The sequence below is a fragment of the Heptranchias perlo genome, chromosome 10 (genome assembly GCF_035084215.1).
Source record: "Heptranchias perlo isolate sHepPer1 chromosome 10, sHepPer1.hap1, whole genome shotgun sequence".
Taxonomy (NCBI): Eukaryota; Metazoa; Chordata; class Chondrichthyes; order Hexanchiformes; family Hexanchidae; genus Heptranchias; species Heptranchias perlo.
The window spans coordinates 21,287,370-21,309,727 of record NC_090334.1 but is presented as its reverse complement, the minus strand read 5'-3'; the positions used below and the strand labels follow the sequence as shown (position 1 = coordinate 21,309,727).

The window sequence follows — 22,358 nt, the reverse complement described above, 5'->3', positions numbered from 1 at the left end:
TTTACAATGAAGACCAGCATTCTACACCACTTCACTCACACTTTGTTTTTCAATACTAAGGATAATACACCCCATTGTATGCAAGTTGCTGTATTAGAAGATTTCACTCTGTAACCGTAGATCACAACAGTAGCTTGAGGCTTCTTCAGCACACAGGAGATTAATATAGTTTCATACTGTCAGGAATGAAATTAGTTAAATTAGCCCCTTGACAGTAAAAGTGTCCAAATTGCAGTAATGCCTTTGAGCTTTCCATTATGTTTAATAAAAGATTATTTTAACTTCAACTTACTGTGTACTGTGAAATTTAAATGCACTCTAAATGCGTGAAGGAGTAAAAGTATATTGAATGTTGCTTTCAAATGAAGGTTACTGTAATTGTTTTGCTTATTGCAAAATTGCAATTTATATAAGTATTTGGCAGTCGGTAAAGTTTATTGAAAGCATATTGAAATCTTGAATGCTAAACTTCAGGCAACACGATTCTTAATCATGAATCATGTTTTCATGTTTTGTCATTTTGTAAACATTTTTTACTGGAAATGTCAAGGCCCTTCTTTTACAAAGCGCATCGATTGGCTCAAAGTATTCAACAAAATATTTTTAAAATATCAGTCAACACAAACATTGACTACTGGGAAATTAAAAGAACATTAAGCTATTCTCATTTTTCTAACAAGGGTACAGCAATGAACTAATGCATATATTTGCATAAATTACCTGAGTATTCAAATTACCCATCTGGACTGGATGAATCAAAATTTCTTCATTTAGTCAGAGCCGTTAATGGTGATGTGATTATCTGAACTAATTTCCATATCTTCCCATTCAGTAGAATTAATACAGTTGAAATGAATATTTTGCCCTGATTATTGTAATTGTTCCAAATGTTTCCAGTTCTGGTACAAATTTTTATTGAAAAGAAAAAAAGACAAGAATTAAAATTACCAACTTAAATTGCCTAAAAAAAGGCCCTGAAATTGCACCAATAAATTTGCTTTAAATGCGTTAGCAGAGAGAGGGTTTCGAAACATACAGGTTGAGCATATTTACACTAAGAACCCACCGTATAACTTCAATGCAAAAGAGTTATCCATTTTTAAATTGTAAATGATTATGAGGCAGCAGAATTCAAATTCACTTTCATGTCATTTGATGTCCCAGATCACCAGAGTACATTTTGCTTAGAACTGAATCAGTGAGTCATCAGCTATGACTTGTTCATGTGCCTTTTCTGGTATGAATAAAAAGGAAGCACCTGAAATTTTAATAGGTCAATCTCGCTCATTATAATAGGTCTTAATGACTTTGAAAATGTTTTTTTATCATTGGCAATCCTGAGAGAAAAGAAATAAATTAATTGCATTTCCAGTGCACCTTATCACAACCTCAGGACAGCACAGAGCATTTTACAACCAGTAAGTACAGCTTACTTTTGAAGTACAGTCACTGGTGTTACATAGGCAAAGCTTCAGGTGAGAGAAACTTGTCGGGCAAGTCACCCTAGTCTGCTCTGTAGTGTTTCTTGGTGTCCATCTTGCATTTAGTTGGCAGAGACTTTGAAGCAGGCTTCCTGCCTACCATGAATGGTGCATGGCCCAGGGGACGAAGAGAGAGAATTTACAACAACATCAACCACTTACATTTATATAGCGCCTTTAATGTAGCAAAACATTCCAAGGCGTTTCACAGGAGCATAACACCAAAGAAGGAGATAACAACACAGGTGACACTTGGTTTAATGTCTCAAATCAAAGATGGCATCATCGACAATGCAGTACTTCCTCAGTGCTGCACTGAAGTGTCAGCCTAGATTATGGGGGTAATTTTAACATATCAGGACGGGTGGGGATAGGGTTAAAAATTTAAAAATGGGAAACCCGGCTCCAACATGCCGACTTCCGTTTTTAACGGAGGCGGGTTGGGGGGGCGGGCGGACGAGCGACCAACCTGTTCTCCGAGGTAGGTCCCTCATTTAAATATTTTAATGAGGCTGCAAACCTCAGATTTTATCTGAGTTTCAGGTTTAACGCTGGCTGGCCGGGTATCCCAGACTTCAGGACACCCAACAGCTGAAGGGAGGTGAGAACTGCTGGATCGAACAGGAAAGTGCCTTTCCAGCACCATTTGTGGACCAGGAGGATCAGGACTGCTTCCCCCCAGCTCCCAACCTAACCTGCTTCCCTCCCCACGATCGGAACCATCCCCCCCAGCATGATCGGACCCCCCCACTCCACGCGATCGGACCCCCCACACCCTGCACGATCGAACACCCCCACCCCGCACGATCGGACCCCCCGCCCACCCCGTGTGATCGGCCGCCCTCTCACCCCGCATGATCTGAACCCCCCTCTGCGAACTCTCCAACCCCAAACATACCTCTTTGGCCCCTTCTGTGTCTCCAACCTCCTCCCCCAAGTCCACCCCAACCCACGATCTCTCTGGACCCCCCTCCATAAGTCTAGCTCGACCCACGATCTCTCCGGACCCCCCTCCACAAGTCCACCCCGACCCACGATCTCTCCGGACCCCACCCCAAGTCCACCCCAACCCACAATCTATCCAGAACCCCCTCCCACAATGTCCCCCCATTAACCCACGATCTCTCTTTCCCTCCCTCCTCTCCGCTCCCCAGCTGCGGCCGTGTGTCACTAGCCTACCCGCCCGACAGCCAGCCTCTCAATCTGGCTGGCTGCGACTGGGAAATGGAGTCCAAAATTGTTAGTCAGGTCTTGCCGTTAGTTCCCCGGGCGCTAAATCTCCTCCCATCCCTCCCCGCCTCCCTGTAAATATCGGGCCAGTGTGTCAAGTCCTGGAGTATGGCTTGAACCCACAGCCATCTGACTCAGAGGCAAGCTGAACCAAGTTGGTGTGAAAGAAATGTGGAGAAGGTTTAGAAATAAATAAGTGGGAAGGGGAAAAAAGTTAGCAATTTTTTTTTCCATAAAGCATTGCTTTTTGCAGTGATCTGGATCAATCATGGTTTAATGCATAGTATTAACACTCAAGAATTCAGAATGTACTATCAATCATTTAACCTACTTCATTACAGAAATATGAAGACTTTTCAGCAGATGTGAAATGCAATCCTTCAGATTTCTCCAGGTATTAAATTATTTGCCTTCTGAATTACCCTCCTGCTTTCTCAGCCTCACTCCATCTCTTTAGAATCAGTTTACACTACAGTACTAAAACTTATCTACAATGTTTAGAATCCGCTCCAAACAATGACTTCAAAAAATATATATCCTATAAGAAATATTTAGAAAATTGGACAGCCTGGACAAACTCTATTGATTGAAAAAACAGTGTTTCTCACTAACAATGGAAATTCAACACCAATTCAGCTTTATTTTAATATGCAAGCAATGTTGACTTCGAGATTTACAATAATTGACGTCCTTCTTATGTTTCCTTTTTGGTATGTTTCTTGCTTCTTGACTATTTTCTCCCTGGATAATTTTAAAGAAAAGCAGTGTCAGTGCTGGGAAGTGTGTCCACTAGATTAGAATGAGAGGGAAGAACTTGTAGATCTTTTTCCAAGTTCGAGTTAAAGGTAAACCATTCAATTCAACCAAAACTTTTATGTTAAAGATATTATCATCAGTGTTGTACTGTGTAAGAGTTTTGTTTTCTGAGCCTTTATTTATGGGTACATTGGACATTACCAGGGAATTTCCCTATCCAGCAAGATACTTAATTTTGCAGCTGCAAAGAACAGATCACTGTGCAAATTTCACTGATAAAACCAAACTCAACTCAACAGCAGCCAGTTCAGTTCAGCTTGACTTCATCATGACAGGCCACAGAATAAATGAAATCTACCTTGCTTTGAACTGCACAATTTCTTCCATTTCTCTAAAAGATTTTTTAAAAATATGGTGCAAACAACATTTAACAGTAGTGATCAAGAGAATATTTTCTTTACTCTGCTTAAATGCAAGTCACTTCTTTACAACTTATATTACTACCTACTATATTTTTAAACTTAATATACTTTCTTCCATCTTCGTACGTTATCTCAGTTCCTTTGTGACTGAACGGTTTGCACAGAGAATTGGCACTCATTATGTTTTTTTGGCTTTACATCTGATGTTTCTTTACAAACCATAAATTCTATCTGCTGCTTATAGTTCTATAAGACTTCAAAGTCATTTTGGCACCTCTTTGTGTATGACTGTCAAAAATCTGTTCTCAACATTTGTGGCAGAGGCTCAATACTGTCTTCCTGACTGATAGGTTACAGTTATATCGGAGATGAGCATTAGCTGCACAAATAATTTTTACAGAAGACTACCACTGTCCAGTACAAGGGTGTATCTATCAAACCTAGTGCCAATAATAGCATCTGGCCTCTAGATTAATGTAGCTTCTTTTGAGCATATGTGGGAGGAATTGCTGTTGAATTCAAGAATCAGTTGTCAGAAGATGCATCATTCCTTTACCTTGCAACCAGGATAGTAAATGGAAAAGTAATGAGTGCATTATTGATATACAGGGATACACTTTCAACTTGTCGCTCGGACGCAAAACTGGCTTTGTGGGTCAGTCGCCCTTTATAGAAACTGCCCAATTTTCATTTCCATTGAAATCAACACGTAATGCCAGTTTTAATGCCCTGTCAGCAAGTTGAAGACTTACCTCCATAGTCAATGGCAAAAAATGTCAAAGGAAAAAGTGTCTTTTTTTTCAGAGAAATTTATTTTACAAGTTTTTTGTCATTGTAAACCAAGGAGGATGATTTTCAACTGCCAGCCACCTGTTTCTCACCTGGAAAATGAGCAACCAGCAAAGGAAAACTTGGTGGGCACCTTGGAAAGCCATTTCCCCAACCTGATTCAATTTGCCAGCAAACCTTTAAATGAGTGCCCAAAACAGGTAAGAGGCTGTTTAAATATGCAAATCAGGGTCCTATGCTGATTGTAGGACTCCAATTGCAATTTTAATGATCAAATGGAGCAGAGTTCGCTCAGGAAAAGGTATGTTTTTATAGTTTCATTCATGCTCCCCCCTTTCTCTTAAATAAGGGTACTCTTTATCTGCTTATACTACTATTATTTTAATTTAAAAATCTTGGCGTAGAATTTCCTGGAGATTGGATCACTTTTCCATCGCAAAAGTTCTGGGAAATTATGGTGTAAGTGAGTTACGACATTATTCAAAACTATTGCCGAAACCGTGAAATTTGATTGCCATTGACATGAATGGCAGACCTATGATAATCATGAATTTCCTGGATTTACACTAGTTTTCTCACCACAGCCACATAGGCTGAAAAATATTGGCACAGATGGGTCCTTGGTCACCTGGCGGCAGCATGATTTCTGGTGCTTACATAATTCTCACCCCAAAAGCATTATTCATAGATGTATATTGCAATTGGATGGATAAAAGACTTACAAGTTGGATAATGCACAGGTTTCAGAGTTCCGTTTTGTGAACATATATCCCTGTTTATAAAATATGTTATCTGCTAGTTTCTATTTAAATATGGGCTGTTTTCTCTTTTTGTTTTTCCCTATCCTGTTAAAGTGTTCAGATAGTACTGTCAACAATGTAGTTCAGCACATTCCAGCAAATTTACAGTTTTATTAGGTTCAAATATTAATAGTTTTACAGCGACATTTATACTTATTTACAAATATGAATTGTTAGTTGATGTATGTGGGAATTAAATGATGGACTTTTTTGTGTCTGAATTCATTTTTTCAGTTCAGTGAAAAACATTGAAGGGTGTTTGTTTTGCAATTTCTGACTGAGAAAAGTGCCAGTAAATTTTAACCTAATACATGAATTACTGCTGAATTATTTGTGGGATCTTTATTCTCAAACTTTTGTGAACACAATTTTCCCCTGCAGAGAATCAAACATTTACAAAAGCAAAAGCACAGGTGTAAACCGGATACACAACAGAAGCTGCATCGCTTCTGAGCTCTGTGATTGGCCACTATGCTCGCTACAGTTTATTCAAGTGACGTTTTCAAGAAATTTTGGAGTAAGTTCACAATGGAAAGATCTGCGCAAAATGACGTAAGTTATGGTGTATGGCACCGATCACACTATTTCAGGAAATTCTGGGCCAGTATTTATAATTTACTTTATTAAATACCAATGAGTATTTTCAGAAGCCGTCGTTTCATGTAAACCATAACTCATCGAACTGCATATGTGGCATAAGATTGAATCTTGATTGAATTATCTATGGGCTAGAAAACAAAGCAAACGACGAGTGGAAAAGATCAAACATTTCTACACTGATAACTTTCAAAAGGGAATTGGATATATACTGGAATATGAAAAATTTGCTATGAGGAAAGAGCAGAGAATGGATAGCTCTTTCAAAGAGCCAACACAGGCACAATGGGCTAAATGGTATACGATTCTATCAAAACTGAGGTACATCAATAACTTACAATTCTGCAGCACCCCTCATATTTAAAAGTGCTTTACATTACAAATGAAAAAAATGGTTAATGTCAAGCCAGCGGGAAAATGTTGGGGGTTGGGTTAAGGTGAGGGGTGACAAAGGTATGGTTGAAGAGGAATGTTTTGAGAACGTCTTTGAAAGCAGGGAGAGAGGTGGCAAGACAGAGGGAACTTGACAAGAAGTTAAAGAACAGAAGCACAGACCTTGATTTTCACGAAGGAAGGGTGAAAGGGGGGCAGGGCCCGGTAGTGGGCGATGAACCCGGCAAGGCCGGGGATGTGGAGGCCCTACCGATCTTAATGGTAGAACCTCAATCTATGCAGAGTTCTGCTCGACAACCAGCCAGATTGACTACTTGGCTGGTGAGCGGGATTGTGCCAGTACCAGTCACTGACAGCACTGACACCAAATAGACTAATATGTCATACAGCCTATTCCACCACACTCTCATGTTTATACTGTCTATTAGAAATTGTGGAAAATCAGTTCTACACCAAAGGAGAGTACACTGAATTATACTTTTTGTCTTCTGATATTGACTGTCAGCAGGCATGTTATGTTAATGACTTCTACACAATAGGACAACCATGTGTAACCTTTTACAAATATTACATTTATTTTTGGTATTTCTTATACAGCAAATGCTTCAGAAGAGAGATGTGGTTTTTTCAAGACATTTCTCCACAAGAAGAATTACCTTTGGTACTGATTAATTCCTGACATACTGATAAGATTTGCTGAACGGGGATTATTTGATGATTAACAGGATGGTCTAATCTTCATTGGAATGTCCTATTAAAAAGCTTCATCTGTATTCCAATTTAGTATTCTAACCACTTTTTCTTTTTTTTTTGTTGTTCCTCTGTTGGACACTTTTGTGTCTATTGCCAATTTGCCTATGTCTGGCACACAGTTTACCTTTCAACTATCTACAATTCTACATATCAACAAAGAGATCTTGTAATTCTGCAAATCTTAGCATTTCTTTTGTATAGTCTTGCCTATTTTCCTGACCAGACGTATGCCTGCATACTTTCCTGACACCAAGATGCTGTGCGATGAAGAACTTTTGTAATTTGCATGATGTAGAAAAACAGATCAGCGATGGAATATAACTTCACAATATTTTGGCTGGTGCATGTACTGCTTAGGTAACTCTATAACCTTTGAACATGTCCATATGCATATTTTCACAAAGAATGTCCTGTGATCCGTAGTCTTCCTCGGGTAATTTATTAATTAAATATTTTACCACTAATTCTCACAAGCTAATGCCATAAAAGTGATCTAAATTATCATTAGAATCATTGGACTCAGGAGTTTTCACCAGCAGTATCCATTGTTCAGTAATTTTATAAAACAGAGGGTGCTCTGATGGTATACAAAGGGGCATCATGCAATAGCCCAGTTGCTTGATATATTGTCCTGGACCTTCTGCCCCCCCCCCACCAATTTTTAGGTGGATCTTGGTTTCAAAAATGTTTGGAGATGCACTCTGCCATGTCCCGCCTCTTTGCGCCTCCCCCCCCCCCGACCTTTCCAGATGCCAAGTCTGATGACAGAGAGTACACCTGGATATATGTGGGTACATATATTGATAGCAAATGGGGGAAATTCATCCTCCTACGTGTTTCCCATGATTTGGGTTCTTTGAACGCTGGACTTAAAGACTACCTATTAGGCCCGAGCATTTAACATTCTCCTTAAGGTAGTGGGGCCCCAAATGCTCTTTTTGGCATATGTGCCTGTGCAAGCACTCAGAGAGCATGGCCTTATGCAGGCTGAGAAGGAGGTTCCATAATTGTTTTAAAACAAAATTTAGCTGCCTGGATCCCCACAGTACAGCAGACCTGCCATGTCTGCCACCATCCCCCTGCGCCCCCCCCCCCACCCCCACCCCCACCATTTCAGTGGAATTCCCTGGTAGAGGCCTGAGACTCTTACTCCTGTATTTAAATAATCTTGAGGTAGGAAAGTTGGCCAGAGACAGAGGTTCACCTCTGTGGTGGGTGGATGTTCCACCCCCAACCTCCAGGAAATGCACCCCAATCATTGGTGAGTGGGTATGTGGAAAGTCTAAGCCATTGCATCCAAAATGATGAAATGGCCATGCTGGAGCAAAGTCAGGTGATTTTTAAAAAAAAACAAAATTACACTTACGGCAATTCTGATGAAGGGTCTATGCCCAAAACATTAATCAATCTTTTCACTCTACAGATGCTGGCGGACCTGCTGTACATTACCATCACTTCATGTCTTTATTCCTGATTCCCTGAATTTTCAATTTTTCTTTTTATCTGTACAATTATTGTAAGGATTCCTTTCAAAAGAAATGTCACAGATTGTTCAGGCAGAATTTGGACATTAAATTTGTAAAAAAAAATGAATGATCTCTAATAGCTCTGTTTGCATCATTAAGCGATTGACTTTGGGAGTGACGATGTAATGATACAGGTTTACAGTTTTTCTCAACATACTACAATCTTATTCAAATTCTCCTGCATGATAATTTTATTTTGCTTTAGCAAGAAGAACAGGGAACATCCTAGCAACATCTTCCAAAGGAAGGTTTCATTGTTTAATCACAGTGCTTTTCAAGGCAGATTTTCTTGTTTTGAGATAGGATGGATACTAAGGAGCTTTTTCCCTTCGTTGAGGGTTCTATAACAAGGGGGCATAGATTCAAGGTAAAAGGCGGGAGGTTTAGAGGGGATTTGAGAAAGAACTTTTTCACCCAGAGGGTGGTTGGAGTCTGGAACTCACTGCCTGAAAGGGTTGTGGAGGCAGGAACCCTCACAACATTCAAGAAGCATTTGGATGAGCACTTGAAATGCCATAGCATACAAGGCTACGGACCAAATGCTGGAATATGGGATTAGATTAGACAGGGCTTGATGGCCGGCGCGGACACGATGGGCCGAAGGGCCTCTATCCGTGCTGTATAACTCTTTGACTCTATGAGATATCGCACCTATCATTCCAGATGAGAACCGAGAAAATTCAGTCATAAATGGGCTTCCAGATTTTAATTTATTATACTGAGTAGTACTTTGGGGCTGATAATGGATTGTGGACTTTTGTGAAAGCACAACCAAGTTCTTTCTTCATCTACTCAGTCAGAAATATCACTCGGTGCCATCATAATTATAATACACCTATTTACTTTTTACAGGAAGAACAAGGTTTCCATGTTGAAAAGTAGGCAAAATGTATTTTAAAGATAACTAATTTGTAGAACATTTGTTTGCTTTTTGAATAGACTGCACAATATACTCAATAGGTTCTTTTCTTCCCCATTGAAATGATGAGAACATCAGTTTATGTCGAATTCATTCTGCTAGAGCCAGAATATCACAGAATCATAGAAAGATTATGGCACGGAAGGAAGCCATTCAGCCCATCGAGTCCACGCCGGCACTATGCAAGAGCAATCCAGCTAGTCCCACTCCCCCGCCCTATCCCCGTAGCCCTGCAAAGTTTTTCCTTTCAAGTACTTATCCAGTTCCCTTTTGAAGGCCGTGATTGAATCTGCCTCCACCAACCTCTCGGGCAGTGCATTCCAGATCCTAACCACTCACTGTGTAAAAGAGTTTTTCCTCATGTCACCTTTGGTTCTTTTGCCAATCACCTTAAATCTATGCTCTCTGGTTCTTGACCCTTCCGCCAATGGGAACAGTTTCTCCCTATCTACTCTGTCTGGACCCTTCATGATTTTGAATACCTCTATCAAATCTCCTCGCAACCATCTCTATTCCAAGGAGAACAACCCCAGCTTCTCCAGTCTATCCACGTAACTAAAGTCCCTCATCCCTGGAATCATTCCAGTAAATCTCTTCTGCACCCTCTCTAAGGCCTTCACATCTTTCCTGAAGTGCGGTGCCCAGAACTGGACACAATACTCCAGTTGTGACTGAAGCAGTGTTTTATAAAGGTTCATCATGGCTTCCATACTTTTGTACTCTATGCCTCTATTTGTAAAGCCCAGGATTCCATATGCTTTTTTAACCACTTTCTCAACCTGCCCTGCCATTTCCAACGATTTGTGCACATATACCCCCAGATCGCTCTGTTCCTGTACCCCTTTTAGAGTTGTGCCCTCAAGTTTATATTGCCTCTCCTTGTTCTTCCTACCGAAATGTATCACTTCGCATTTTTCTGCGTTAAATTTCATCTGCCACGTGTCCGCCCTTGCCACCAGCCTGTCTATATCCTCTTGAAGTCTATCACTATCCTCCTCACTGTTTACTACCCTTCCAAATTTTGTGTCATCTGCAAATTTTGAAATTTTGTGCCCTGTACACCCAAGTTCAAGTCATTAATATATATCAAGAAAAGCAGTGGTCCCAGCACCGACCCCTGGGAAACACCACTGTACACCTCCCTCCAGTCCGAAAAACAACCGTTCACCACTGCTTTTCCTTACCTCGTGCATTAAGTGTCCGACTGGCTCAGTTGGTAGCACTCTTGTTTCTAAGTCAGTAAATTGTGAGTTTGAGCCCCACTCTAGCTTTTGAGCACTTCATCTAAGCTGACACCTGAGTGCACTACTGAAGGTACTGCATTGTTGAAGGTGCGAGCATTTAGATAAAATGTGAAACCAATGTCCTGTCTGCTTGTTCAGGTGGATGTTGAACACCCCATTACACTATTTGAACAAGAGCCTAAAGTCCTGGCCAACATTTCTCCCTTCATTTTGCTATGTGAAAATTGACCGCCACATTTGCCTACATAAGAACAGTGACTGTACTTGGGGAGGGATAGGGAAACATTTTTTGGAATGTTCTGTGATAAGATGCTGTATGAAATCAAAGTTTTTTTTTCTTTCTTTAATAGTTCAATACTCAGGGCCAACCCCATGCCGGTTCCTTTGAATGGGAATGAGAACATGTGACTTAAAGATCTGAAGTATTATACCAGCAGAAACTCTCAAATAAATAACAAGTATAGGTGCATGCACCTGGCTGAAATAATAGATAATGTTAACTCTGTTTCTTTCTCCACAGATGCTGCCTTACTTACTGAGTATTTACAGCATTTTCTGCTTTTATTTCAGATTTCCAGCATCCACAGTATTTTGCTTTTGATAAAATGGGTGATGTTTAACCTTAACATAATCGCATAAGCATCCAAGAGGTATGACTCATTCTTCATGCAGTGCAACGGGTAAAGTCACGTCAAGGGGAAGCATTGTTTAAATGCCAGTCTGCAGGGGATGGTTACGGCTGAACTGTGATGTTAGTAATAAATGACTAGTTGAGCTGTCGAGTGAACTGTAACATTGTTTCCATACTATCTGGAATATAGAAGGTTCCTAAAGCACAGGATCCTACAAGATGTACATTTAAACTGTACAGGGATTGCTAGGTATTGTGGAAAAGCCTCACTTTCTAAATGGAAGACTGTAAGCTTTTGCAGAATGCATTTGTGCTTTAATTTAACAATGATATTATTCATGCAATATAAAAGTTCTGGCAACTAACAATGGCAATTGCTCATTGATATATTCAATGCTGAATGTATCAGCGTTCAAGTGGTGATATTTAAGTGAATATAACTACAGGTGAAATAAAATAAATCATGACTTTAATGATAACATTGCCTTTAAATTATCTGCAAAAGTCACGTACACTACATTACCTTCACAATGGTACGTTCTGTACTTTTCATCCAAAAAATGTCAGATTAATTGTTTGTTTACATCTTTTAGAACATTAGATGTAAACATTGAACCATTTTTTATTGGACATGGATGTGTATTGATAGTCCTCTTTCAGTGCTGGTCCTTTAGGTATCAGATATTAGCAGCTCTGTGTACAAATGAGAAGAAAGCTAAAAATTCACAAAGGAGTGAATTTATAAAGGAGTAAAAACATTATGAATAGTGGGAAAGAAAGAAAATTGTGAAACAAAATGACAAGGAAATAAAGCCGTAAATTTCTGTTGGGATACAACGGTGTAGAGGCGTGAGCCCCGGGTACTGAATGGGGAAAGCTCTTCTTGGGAAAATCCAGAGGCATTGCATTAAACAATGTGGAAGAAGGTGCTGCAAGTCAACTGTATTTAGGAGGGAAAACTCTGAATCCAAACCTGGGCAGACCATGCTCGCTCAGCCTCCTCAGGTCCTCTGTCTGGACGAAGGAAAACTATGATTTCAAACCTGCGCTGCATGATGCCATTCGCTTTGATAGGTAACCATCCTAGGTGATCATCACGGATATACCACATCAACTCAAAAAGTTGACTGGGAAATTCCTTGTCTAATTAATTGTTGGATTGGTCATATACTGACATTATTCCGCAACGCCTGTCACGCTGGTCACCAAGGGGAGCAGCTTCTGGTGCTCTGCTAGCCAGAGGTAATAAGTTAACTATAGCATTGGGCACACCTTCCAGTGTTCTGCTGGCCAGAGGCATCTCGATGGCTACAGCAACGTCATCTAAAATCGATTAGGATTAGCAGGAAAGGTGTTAACATCCTCTGAGATGGAGATCTACAAATGTACATGTTCAATGTACACATCATGGACGATCCTGTTGTGGCTCTTCCTTTCAGGGCTTCGCAAGAGGTTAGGTGGCCAGGCTCCGGGAAGCTGCAGGTGGGGGGCATGTCATACCTGTGGTCTGGTACATCAGATGGATCTAAAAACAGAGGGGGTAGCTTTGGTCAATGCCTCTAGATACACATCTGCAGTGTTAAACTGGACTCGTTATCACAGCGACTGCTTAAAGTAACTCTCATACCTAGCTATATGCCTGCAGTGGTTGCTTATACATCAACTAAGGAAGTTGATGAATTGATTGAAGACCATTTCTACAGTTCCCTTGATGACTGTATGTCAACTATCCAGAAAGAGGAATTGAAGATCTGTCTCAGTGACTTTAATGCAGTTAAGGAGTGTGACGGGCTGTCACAAGATCAATTCCTAGGGCCTCATAGGAGTGGAGTCCCACATCCCACATGAGTCAGCTGTGGCTCAGTTTGCAGCACTCTCGCCTCTGAGTCAGAAGGTTGTGGATTCAAATTCCACTCCAGGGACTTGAGCATAAAATCCAGGCTGATACTCCAGTGCAGTACTGAGGGAGGGCTGCACTGTCGGAGGTGCGGCTTTCGGATGAGTCGTTAAAGAACCGAGGCCTTCTCAGGTAGATGTAAAAGATCCCATGGCACGATTTCGAAGAAGAGCAGGGGAATTCTTCCTGTTGTCCTGGACAAGATTTATCCCTCAACCAACAATATTGAAACAGCAGAGTTTCCCAATGTCTAGAATTTGACTCTGATCACAGACCTGTAGTTATGTCCATTTGTCCATACCTGAAGAAAGCTCCAACTACGAAAGCATCAGGAAGAAATTTTGACCTCCATAAACTGCATTGCTTTAATGTCAATTTTGCATATTGGCAACGTGTTGTGTCGGGTTTAACGGGATCTTCAAATCCCTCATCACAGAATAGCATCAAAAAAGAATTACTTCTTTTTAAAAATACATTGTATGACACTGCCAAAGAGGCTCTTGCATCAAGAAGATCAGCTAAGAAGGAGTGACCTCCTTCACATACTCTTGACATCATTGAAAGAAGGTGTGCTGCCTGCCTTTCAGGAAATATGACTCTCTACAGACACCTTAACTTGCAGAGAAGGCGAGCAATAAGGAACGATTCAAGAGCCTGGGCTGATAAAATCGCAGACAAGACTGAGGATGGTTTCTGAAATAACAGAACCAGAGATGCATTTGTAGCATTTAAAACACTAAGACATCAAGGCCCCCATATTTCTACCTCTATCGAAGTCTCAGATGGATCCCTGCTGGCTTATCAGAACGTGCAGATGTTGTGATGGAGACAATATTTCAGCAGCCTAGTTAATCGTCTATCTGCTCCTCCTTCTGAGGTGCTGCCCCAGGCAGCTTCTGTGGTAATACCTGATCTAAGTATTTCAATCTCTGTTCCATCACAAGAAGAGGTTGCTAAGGCAATTACAAGTATGAAGCTGAGCAAGGTTCCAGGTCGTTGTAATATACCAGCAGAACTGGTGGGGATCCAGTGATTGACTGCCAACACCATCTCTTTGCTGGGGTTTGGGAATTCATAACTATTCCTAAGAATTGGCTTCATGGGGTTATCTATCTGATCTATAAGGGCAAAGGAAGCAGAGATGAGTGAGGTAACTAACGAGGCATCATCCTTCTTTCTGTCACAGGAAAGGTGTTTGCTCATATACTTCTCAGCAGATTAGGATCTCTTCTATATAAGAGAAGACAGCAAAGTGGCTTCACGCCTGGCAGATCGACAGTTGATCAGATACTGACTCTCAACCTGCTTGCACACACAGCGAGATTATCATCGCCCGCTCTATCTGGCCTATGTTGATCTTAAGTCAGCGTTTGACTCTGTGTACATCCCTGCGCTTTGGGAAATATTCTCCATCCTTGGGGTCCCTGACAATTTCATATGATTAGTCTCTGCCTTATACTCGGAAACTAACGGCTCGGTGAGGAGGGAAGGGATCAGAGTTTGTCTTTTCCAATCAACTCTGGTGTCAGTCAAGGGTGTCCAATCATTCCAGTTTGCTTTGGTATAGTCACAGTTTGGATTCCAGAAAAAAGCACTCATTGCTTAATGAATACTGTGAGCAGTTCTGGACACCGCACCTTCGGAAGGACATATTGGCCTTGGAGGGAGTGCAGCGTAGGTTTACTAGAATGATACCCAGACTTCAATGGTTAAGTTACGAGGAGAGATTACACAAATTGGGGTTGTATTCTCTAGAGTTTAGAAGGTTAAGGGGTGATCTGATCAAAGTTTATAAGATATTAAGGGGAACAGATAGGGTGGATAGAGAGAAACTATTTCCGCTGGTTGGGGATTCTCGGACTTGGGGGCACAGTCTAAAAATTAGAGCCAGATCTTTCAGGATTGAGATTAGAAAACACTTCTACACACAAAGGGTGGTAGAAGTTTGGAACTCTCTTCTGCAAACGGCAATTGATGCTAGCTCAATTGCTAATTTTAAATCTGAGATAGATAGCTTTTTGGCAACCAAAGGTATTAAGGGATATGGGCCAAAGGCAGGTATATGGAGTTAGATCACAGATCAGCCATGATCTTATCAAATGGCGGAGTGGGCTCCAGGGGCTGAATGGCCTACTCATGTTCCTATGAATGGAGTCTGCCTCTATTGGTGGTGATTCCTTCACAGACCTATTTGGCAGGCGATGTTGCCCTATTGGCAGAAATGATTGCCTTTCTTGTTTCGATCCTTGAAATCTTCACGGAGGAAGCTGGACCCTTGGGCTTGCAGGTAAACTGGAAGAAAACAAAAGTTCAGTCACTCAGTGACTTTCTCCCGCATCCACCTAATATAGAGATTGCAGGTGAAACTGTAGGATGCGTGGAACAATTTATGTATCTGGGATCACTGATCGATGAATCATGTCAAAGCACCCCAGAAATGCGTCACAGAATTGCACTGATGCACCAGGCAGTAATCGACCTGGACAAAAACATAAGTTTATCGCATCTCCCGTTCCCAAAACATCGCCTATATAATACCTGAATCACTCCAATTCTCCAGTATGCATCAGAGACTTGAACTGTTTCGCAAGCTGACCGGGCAAAAATCGACACAGTATCTTTGCTGCATTCGGTGATGTGACCGTGTCACCGATAGTGAGATCAGAAAGATGACCACCAAACCTCCCCCAGGTGTCACAATTGCCAAAAGGTGTTTACCGCTGTTTGGGCAGGTGGCCAGCCTCGACACCACCAGGACACTTGGAACCTGTCCTCCGAAGCCCCATGGAAGGCCAAAAATCACCTGGCTCTCAACCGTTGCAGCTGACCTCAAGTCCCAGAATATAGGGATCTTCTCCGCCACGAGGAGTGCCGAGGGCCGTGAGAGATGGGGACAAACGATCCACCAAGCAATGCTCTGAAGAAGCATCCTTCAACAATGATGAGAAATTAGGATAAAGCAGAAAGAGGGTGGCAAGAACAGGAAAAGGATTGGATCAAGTGTAAACGAAATCATAATTGTTTGAAAAGAAACGACTTACGTCATGTTTTTAAAAATTTGTTCATGGGATGTGGGCGTCGCTGGCAAGGCCAACATTTATTGCCCATCCCTAATTCATTAGGATTATTTGCAAATGCCTCGATATGTTTCATCACAATTTAGCTTTTAGTATTACATCTGCAACTTTTCTCACCTATTGACTGTTCTTTTTAATGCAAAAGTTGAATGAACCCTTGGAGAGAACATAACCAAAACGTCGAAGGACTGAAGAAACTGCTTAACCGAAGAAACAAATCAATACAACTTGCTTTGCGGTAACACTTGGGTGCAGTCCTTCCTTGATAACAGTGTTTCAGTTGAATTGCGGGTCGCCGCCACGCACGACCTCCAGCTTTGCCCCGGGTGTTGAGCAGTCGCGAGCTGTGCGCGGGGGCGGAGAGGGCCGGGTGCGCGCGGCGAGCGGAGCTGTCAATCAGTGCGCGTCACTCACTGGGCTCATTCAGAGCGGAGCGCGCGGCTGGCCCAGGAGCACAGCTGGAGAGAGAGAAATAGCGACAGGATCGAGAAGCGCATTTGCAGTTTGCTTCACTAAAATCGCACAGCCGCGGCTATTTTGACAGTGCATTAAAAATAAGGACTGGAGCTCCAGAGTCAGGGAGGGGGTGGGAGGGGAGGAAAAAAAAAACCTAGTGAGAATTTTTTTCTTTTATTGTGGGGCAGGGAAAAACTAATAACATTCTGGTTTTAAATGCGCATTCGTGGAACACTGGGAACAACCTGGGGAGCTTTAAGTGTCAAGGCAAAGGGGAAGTGACCTTACGGTTCTGCAGTTCAGACACCTTTTAAAAAGTTTATTATAAATATCGTCTCTTTTGGGGTTGTCATGTTGAGGAAGCCGTGTGACGGCGCCGGATTGCTTGCGGTCTGCTTGTTGTGGTCCAGCTGTTGGCGCGCCGTGAGTGGACCGGCACGCGACTGCCAGCCATGCAACCGGGAACGGTGCGAGGAGCCGCGAGGTTGCCCCGGTGGGAAGGTCCTGGACGCCTGCGACTGCTGCCTGATGTGCGCCAAGCAGAAGGGGGGTACGTGCGGCGACCTGGACGCTGAGTTCGGCAAATGTGACACGGGACTGTGGTGTGTGACTGAAAGCCTGCCCGGTATTGAGGAAGGGGAAGACGGGGATAGCAGCTCCGGACTTTACCGAGGGCCGTTAATAGGAGTCTGCAAAGGTGAGCAACCAGTTTCAGGAACTCATTTTCTTTCACACTTTATTCGGCTATTTTCGGATTGCATTCGCACAGATTTAAATTAGCAAAATATAGTCAAGTGCATGAATGTTGATGGTGGGTTTTGGATGCATCTATGCGTTTGATTTAAAGAGCTGCAATAAGGCGGATTAAGATACCTGGCTGTCAGTTTGCTCACCTGAGAGAAAATGTTGTTCCAGGATAACGCCACCAAACGGTGCAACTTGTTAAAAACAAACCAAACTTAAACTTGCTACGGAATTCTATCACGATTTAGTTTCAAAGGTGTAATCTATGTTACTGTGCTAAGGAGACGTGATACATCTATCAAAGCTGTTTTGAAAATTGTGAATGCCGGATACCGTTTTAAAAACAATTAATCGCAAGCTGGTGAATGATTGATGCAGTGCCACCGATCTTTTGATATTTGTTAGTGGTCGGGATGAAGGCTGAAGAATCAGCAAAGAATTTACTTAAAAATAAGAAATGGGGCAATTTGTAAATTACGTGTGTTTAGTGCACTGGCTATGTGTAACACTTAACAGTAGCAGTGTGGGCTGTTCAACTATGCGTTTATATGTTTACATTAAAGTTGTAGTCAAGGATAAACACCCTTTCAGCCAAATTAATGTTTTGAAAGTTTCACGAATGTTGTTTGCGATGGCAGTTTCAACGTAAGCATTTTACTTGGTGAGTTGCGAATCGCCACAAATTGCTGGACGATTTGTGCCGCTCCGCAATTAGCCTTGCAAAAACAGAATCTTGCTGTCAACCTCCCCATGAGTGTCAAGAAATTGTTGGATTTGCAATGTAAATACGAATTAAACTCGCCGCAGAAAGTTAAGGCTGCTATTTCACAGCGTAAGGACCCTGTTAATGGGGTGATTTTTGTTCAAGTAACATAACTCAACTTCGGAGGCCCAGAAAGGGAATGGTTGAAACTGTGGAGTCTCATTCCTGCGGATAGTAAATTGTACCTTGAGGTTTTTTTAAATGTTAAATTTATTTGCTTACTTTTCTTTCTGTCTCTTTTTTCCCTCTGACTCTTAATCTAATTTTTCTTTCCCTCTCATTATTTCTCTTTCTGTATCTAATTTGTCTGTAATTCACCCTATTTCCTTCTCCGTCGTTCCCTCTGTTTCTCTATCTTTAAATTTAATCGGTTAAGGAGATCGTGTTGGTCCTGTCGTTCTCCAAGGTCCCAGATGCCCCGTTGACCTTGCCGCGCCGTTATCAATTCGCACTTCCATAAATTTGCGATGCAAAAAAATAAATGGAGCTGAAGGGTGAGGAAGAAAATCCAACTCACGGCGCATGCCACGCGATGCCCTGCTCCAGCAAATTCTGGGCCAGTATAAAAACATGTTTGAAAATTGCATGAATCTCAAACAGCTAGGAATTGTGACTCATGATTTGTCTCAACTGAGCTGTAGAGGGGGCCATCCACGATGTCCTTGTGAGGCAGTCATTGCAATTGCAACCTTTTTAATTGACAAAAGTGCACAACAATACAATGTAAATTTGTTATCAAAAGTTAGCTGCTAAATGGGCAAAAAAGCACAACACTTGAAAGTTGAGAATTGACAAATAATCAGCTCTTCTCTATGCTAAAGCTGCCCAATATTCATTTTTGTATGGCAGCTGGTAAATTGATTTTAAACCAAACCTGCAGTGGTTCTAGAATAACCATTTGAGAATTGTACAAAGACAGAAATCAAAAAAGAAAATTACGTCAAGTTTTTGATGTTTCCTAAGAGTGTTCTGAGTGAAGTAACATTCTGTTGATTTGCCAAATTCCACTGTCGTGCACAACATTGGAAATTTGCGGGAAGTAAATTTTCAGATGTTAAGTTTGAAAAAAGTGAACGTTTAAAAAGATTTGAAAAAAGTATGCAGTGAAAATATTGCATATAATTTTTTTAACTGTTATTGCAGGATTAAAGGAGCCAGTTTCCACTGCTGGCTCTTTTACGATAGGGTGCTCAGAGATTAAAATCAGACTGTGGTGCAAACTGGGTATTAATAGCTACATGATTGTGAAAGCTTCATTTTATTTAAGAACTACAGTTCTATTGTATGATATGTAGATTTTGTTTAGAATGATTTGAAATTATATGTCTTTTAAAGTTTTTTTTTCTTTTGAAACGAAATGAGGATATTTCACCAGTCATTTTAAGTTGCAGTAATTCTTTCATAAACACCATGGGCATGAATTAGAACTTTCACAGGCACGAGTGAGTTGCATTGTGCTTTAGAATGAATGAAAGAATGTCTGGGATTCAGTACAACTAGCGGGGAACAATTCTCTGGGTGCACAGCTCCTAGTGGAATCTTAAATATTACTTTGATTCTAAGTGTGGAACAACATGTGATAACTGAGTATTATTTAACATAAGTTACCACTTTAGTTACTCATTTGTGTGAAATAGTCTTCTATTATCTAACTGTACAAAATCTAGGCTGACACTCCAGTGCAATGCTGAGGGAGTGATGCGCTGTCGGAGGTGCCGCCGTTTGTATGAGATGTTAAGCCAATGCCTGCTCTGTCAGATGGACATGAACAATCCCATGGCACAATTTCAAAGAGGAGCAGGGGAGTTCTCCCCCCATGTCCTGGCCAATATTTATCGACCAACCAACATCATTAAACAGATTACCTGATCATTATCACATTGCTGTTTGTGGGGCTTTGCTGTGTGTGCTGCAGTTTCCTGCATTACAACAGTGACTACAAATCAAAAGTACTTTTGACTGTAAAGTGCTTTGGGACATCCTGAGGTCATGAAAGGCATTATATCAATGCAAGTCGTCTTCTTTTTAATAACTATTCCAGTTACCATTTGCAACCGTAAAATACACAAACTTCTTGTGTTGGTCAACAAAGCTGCCTTTTTATTAGGTTATAAATCAAGATTGAAATGTCGGCAAAGACCTAGTTGTGCATTCTTTAAAGCGTATACCAGTAGAATTTTGACAGAAGAATGTTCATATAACACGGCGGTTCTCCCTGAAGCCAGACATTCTTCAGTTCATCCACATCTTCCCTTGATGTGTTTTACTCACCTTTTTACAGTAAGTCAATAAGATTTCCAGCTGTCAAGTTCAACTATTTCCAAAGTTAAAAGAGATTTTGCAGGCATGTCTGAATGATTCCCAGTGATAGTGATTTAACTCACCTGGCAATGACCTTTTTCATTGCTATCTTAACCTATTTGTTTCTGACTTTAAATATTTTTGGGTTTAAGTTGCAAAGAGTGGTGAAACAAATCATGCCTCATTGACGAAAAAGAACATACCAGTGGCTCTACTAATAGTAATGGTGGGGTATGAAACATTTCTAAAGATTTAATAGCAGGTTGAGTGACTAAACTGGATTATTTGGCTATAGTGGATTCATGGAATCATACAGTACAGAAGGCCATCGTGCCTATGCAGGCTCTTTGCAAGAGCTATCCAATTAGTCCCGTAGCCCTGCAAATGTTTCCTTTTAGTTCAGTTTAAAGGAGAAAACAATTACTGTAGACCTGTTTTAATGGGATTAGCTCAAACTATCATAAAACAGAAAAAAACACTTCAGGAAGCTCCAAAAAGTCTCAACAAGCTGGGTTAGATCCAAAATAAATACAGGCTGTTACACATTAGTGAGTAGGATCTAGGTTCTATTTCACTTGAGAGAGACTGGATCTTTATCACAACTGAACTGAAATACAGACTCCACTTCCTTGTTTGTAATATTCTGTTTTGTCTTATGAAGAAAGCAAGTATGGCCCAATTCATATGGGTAAAACCAAGTAACATTCAGGCATTATGATATCATTGTGATGTTTTCATTCTGTGCTTTGTCCATTTGGTTTTAATGCCAATGTTTTCTGCTTAATGGTACTTTTCAAAAGAATGCATTTAATTTCGTATTTAACGTTATTGGGATGATTCCTCTGGCTCTGAGTTGAACTTGCTATTATCTTAGCGATACAGACCACAAAAATGAAAGGTTTGAACATAAGAACATAAAACAAAATAGGAGCAGGAGTAGACTATACGGCCCCTCGAGCCTGCTTCGCCATTCAGTAAGATAATGGCTGCTCTTTGACCTCAACTCCACTTTCCCGCCTGACCCCCATATCCCTTCATACCCTTAATGTACAAAAATCTATCGATCTCAGTTTTGAATATACTGAATGACTGAACATCCACAGTCCTCTGCGGTAGTGAATTTCAAAGATTCACCATCCTCTGAGTGAAGAAATTCCTCCTCACCTCGGCCCTAAATGGCCGATCCCTTATCCTGAGACTATACCCCCTAGCCAGGGGAAACAACCTCTTAGCCTCTACCCTGTCAAGCCCTCTAAGAATGTTATACATTTCAATGAGAAACCCCTCTCATTCTTCTAAACTCCAGAGAATATAAGCCCATTTTACTCAATCTCTCCTCATCCCAGGAATCAATCTAGTGAACCTTTGTTGCATCACCTCTAAGACAAGTATACCCTTTCTTAGTTAAGGAGACCAATACTGTACACAGTACTCCAGGTGTGGTCTCGCCAAAGCCCTGTACAATTGCAGAAAGATTTCCTTACTCTTATACTCCAACTGCCTTGCAATAAAGGCCAACATACAATTTGCCTTCCTAATTGCTTGCTGTACCTGCATGTTAACTTTGTGTTTCATGTAC

General features: G+C 41.1%; 1 protein-coding gene and 2 long non-coding RNA genes across 5 annotated transcripts in view; 2 read left to right on the top strand and 1 right to left on the bottom strand.

The window, feature by feature from the left end:
* The first annotated feature begins 3,049 nt into the window (after nucleotides 1–3,049).
* LOC137326110 (uncharacterized) lies at nucleotides 3,050–6,024 on the top strand. Its single transcript, XR_010964106.1, has 3 exons — nucleotides 3,050–3,105; nucleotides 4,734–4,878; nucleotides 5,860–6,024. It is a non-coding gene; the product is annotated as an uncharacterized lncRNA (long non-coding RNA).
* LOC137326109 (uncharacterized) lies at nucleotides 3,278–16,859 on the bottom strand. 2 transcript variants are annotated; one of them, XR_010964104.1, is made up of 3 exons: nucleotides 16,633–16,859; nucleotides 15,977–16,368; nucleotides 3,278–3,452 (listed from the first exon to the last, which is right to left on the bottom strand). It is a non-coding gene; the product is annotated as an uncharacterized lncRNA (long non-coding RNA). The 2 variants fall into 2 exon arrangements; XR_010964105.1 differs by having other exon boundaries at nucleotides 16,157–16,368.
* Nucleotides 16,860–17,124: 265 nt separating this feature from the next.
* Nucleotides 17,125–22,358, top strand: part of LOC137326328 (cysteine-rich motor neuron 1 protein-like) — a 272,715-nt gene continuing 267,481 nt past the window's right edge. For both annotated transcript variants that reach the window (XM_067991313.1, XM_067991312.1), the window contains exon 1: nucleotides 17,125–17,668. In XM_067991313.1, coding sequence (XP_067847414.1) covers nucleotides 17,323–17,668 — 346 coding nt within the window. In that variant the 5' untranslated portion in view covers nucleotides 17,125–17,322. The remainder of the gene's footprint in view (nucleotides 17,669–22,358) is intronic.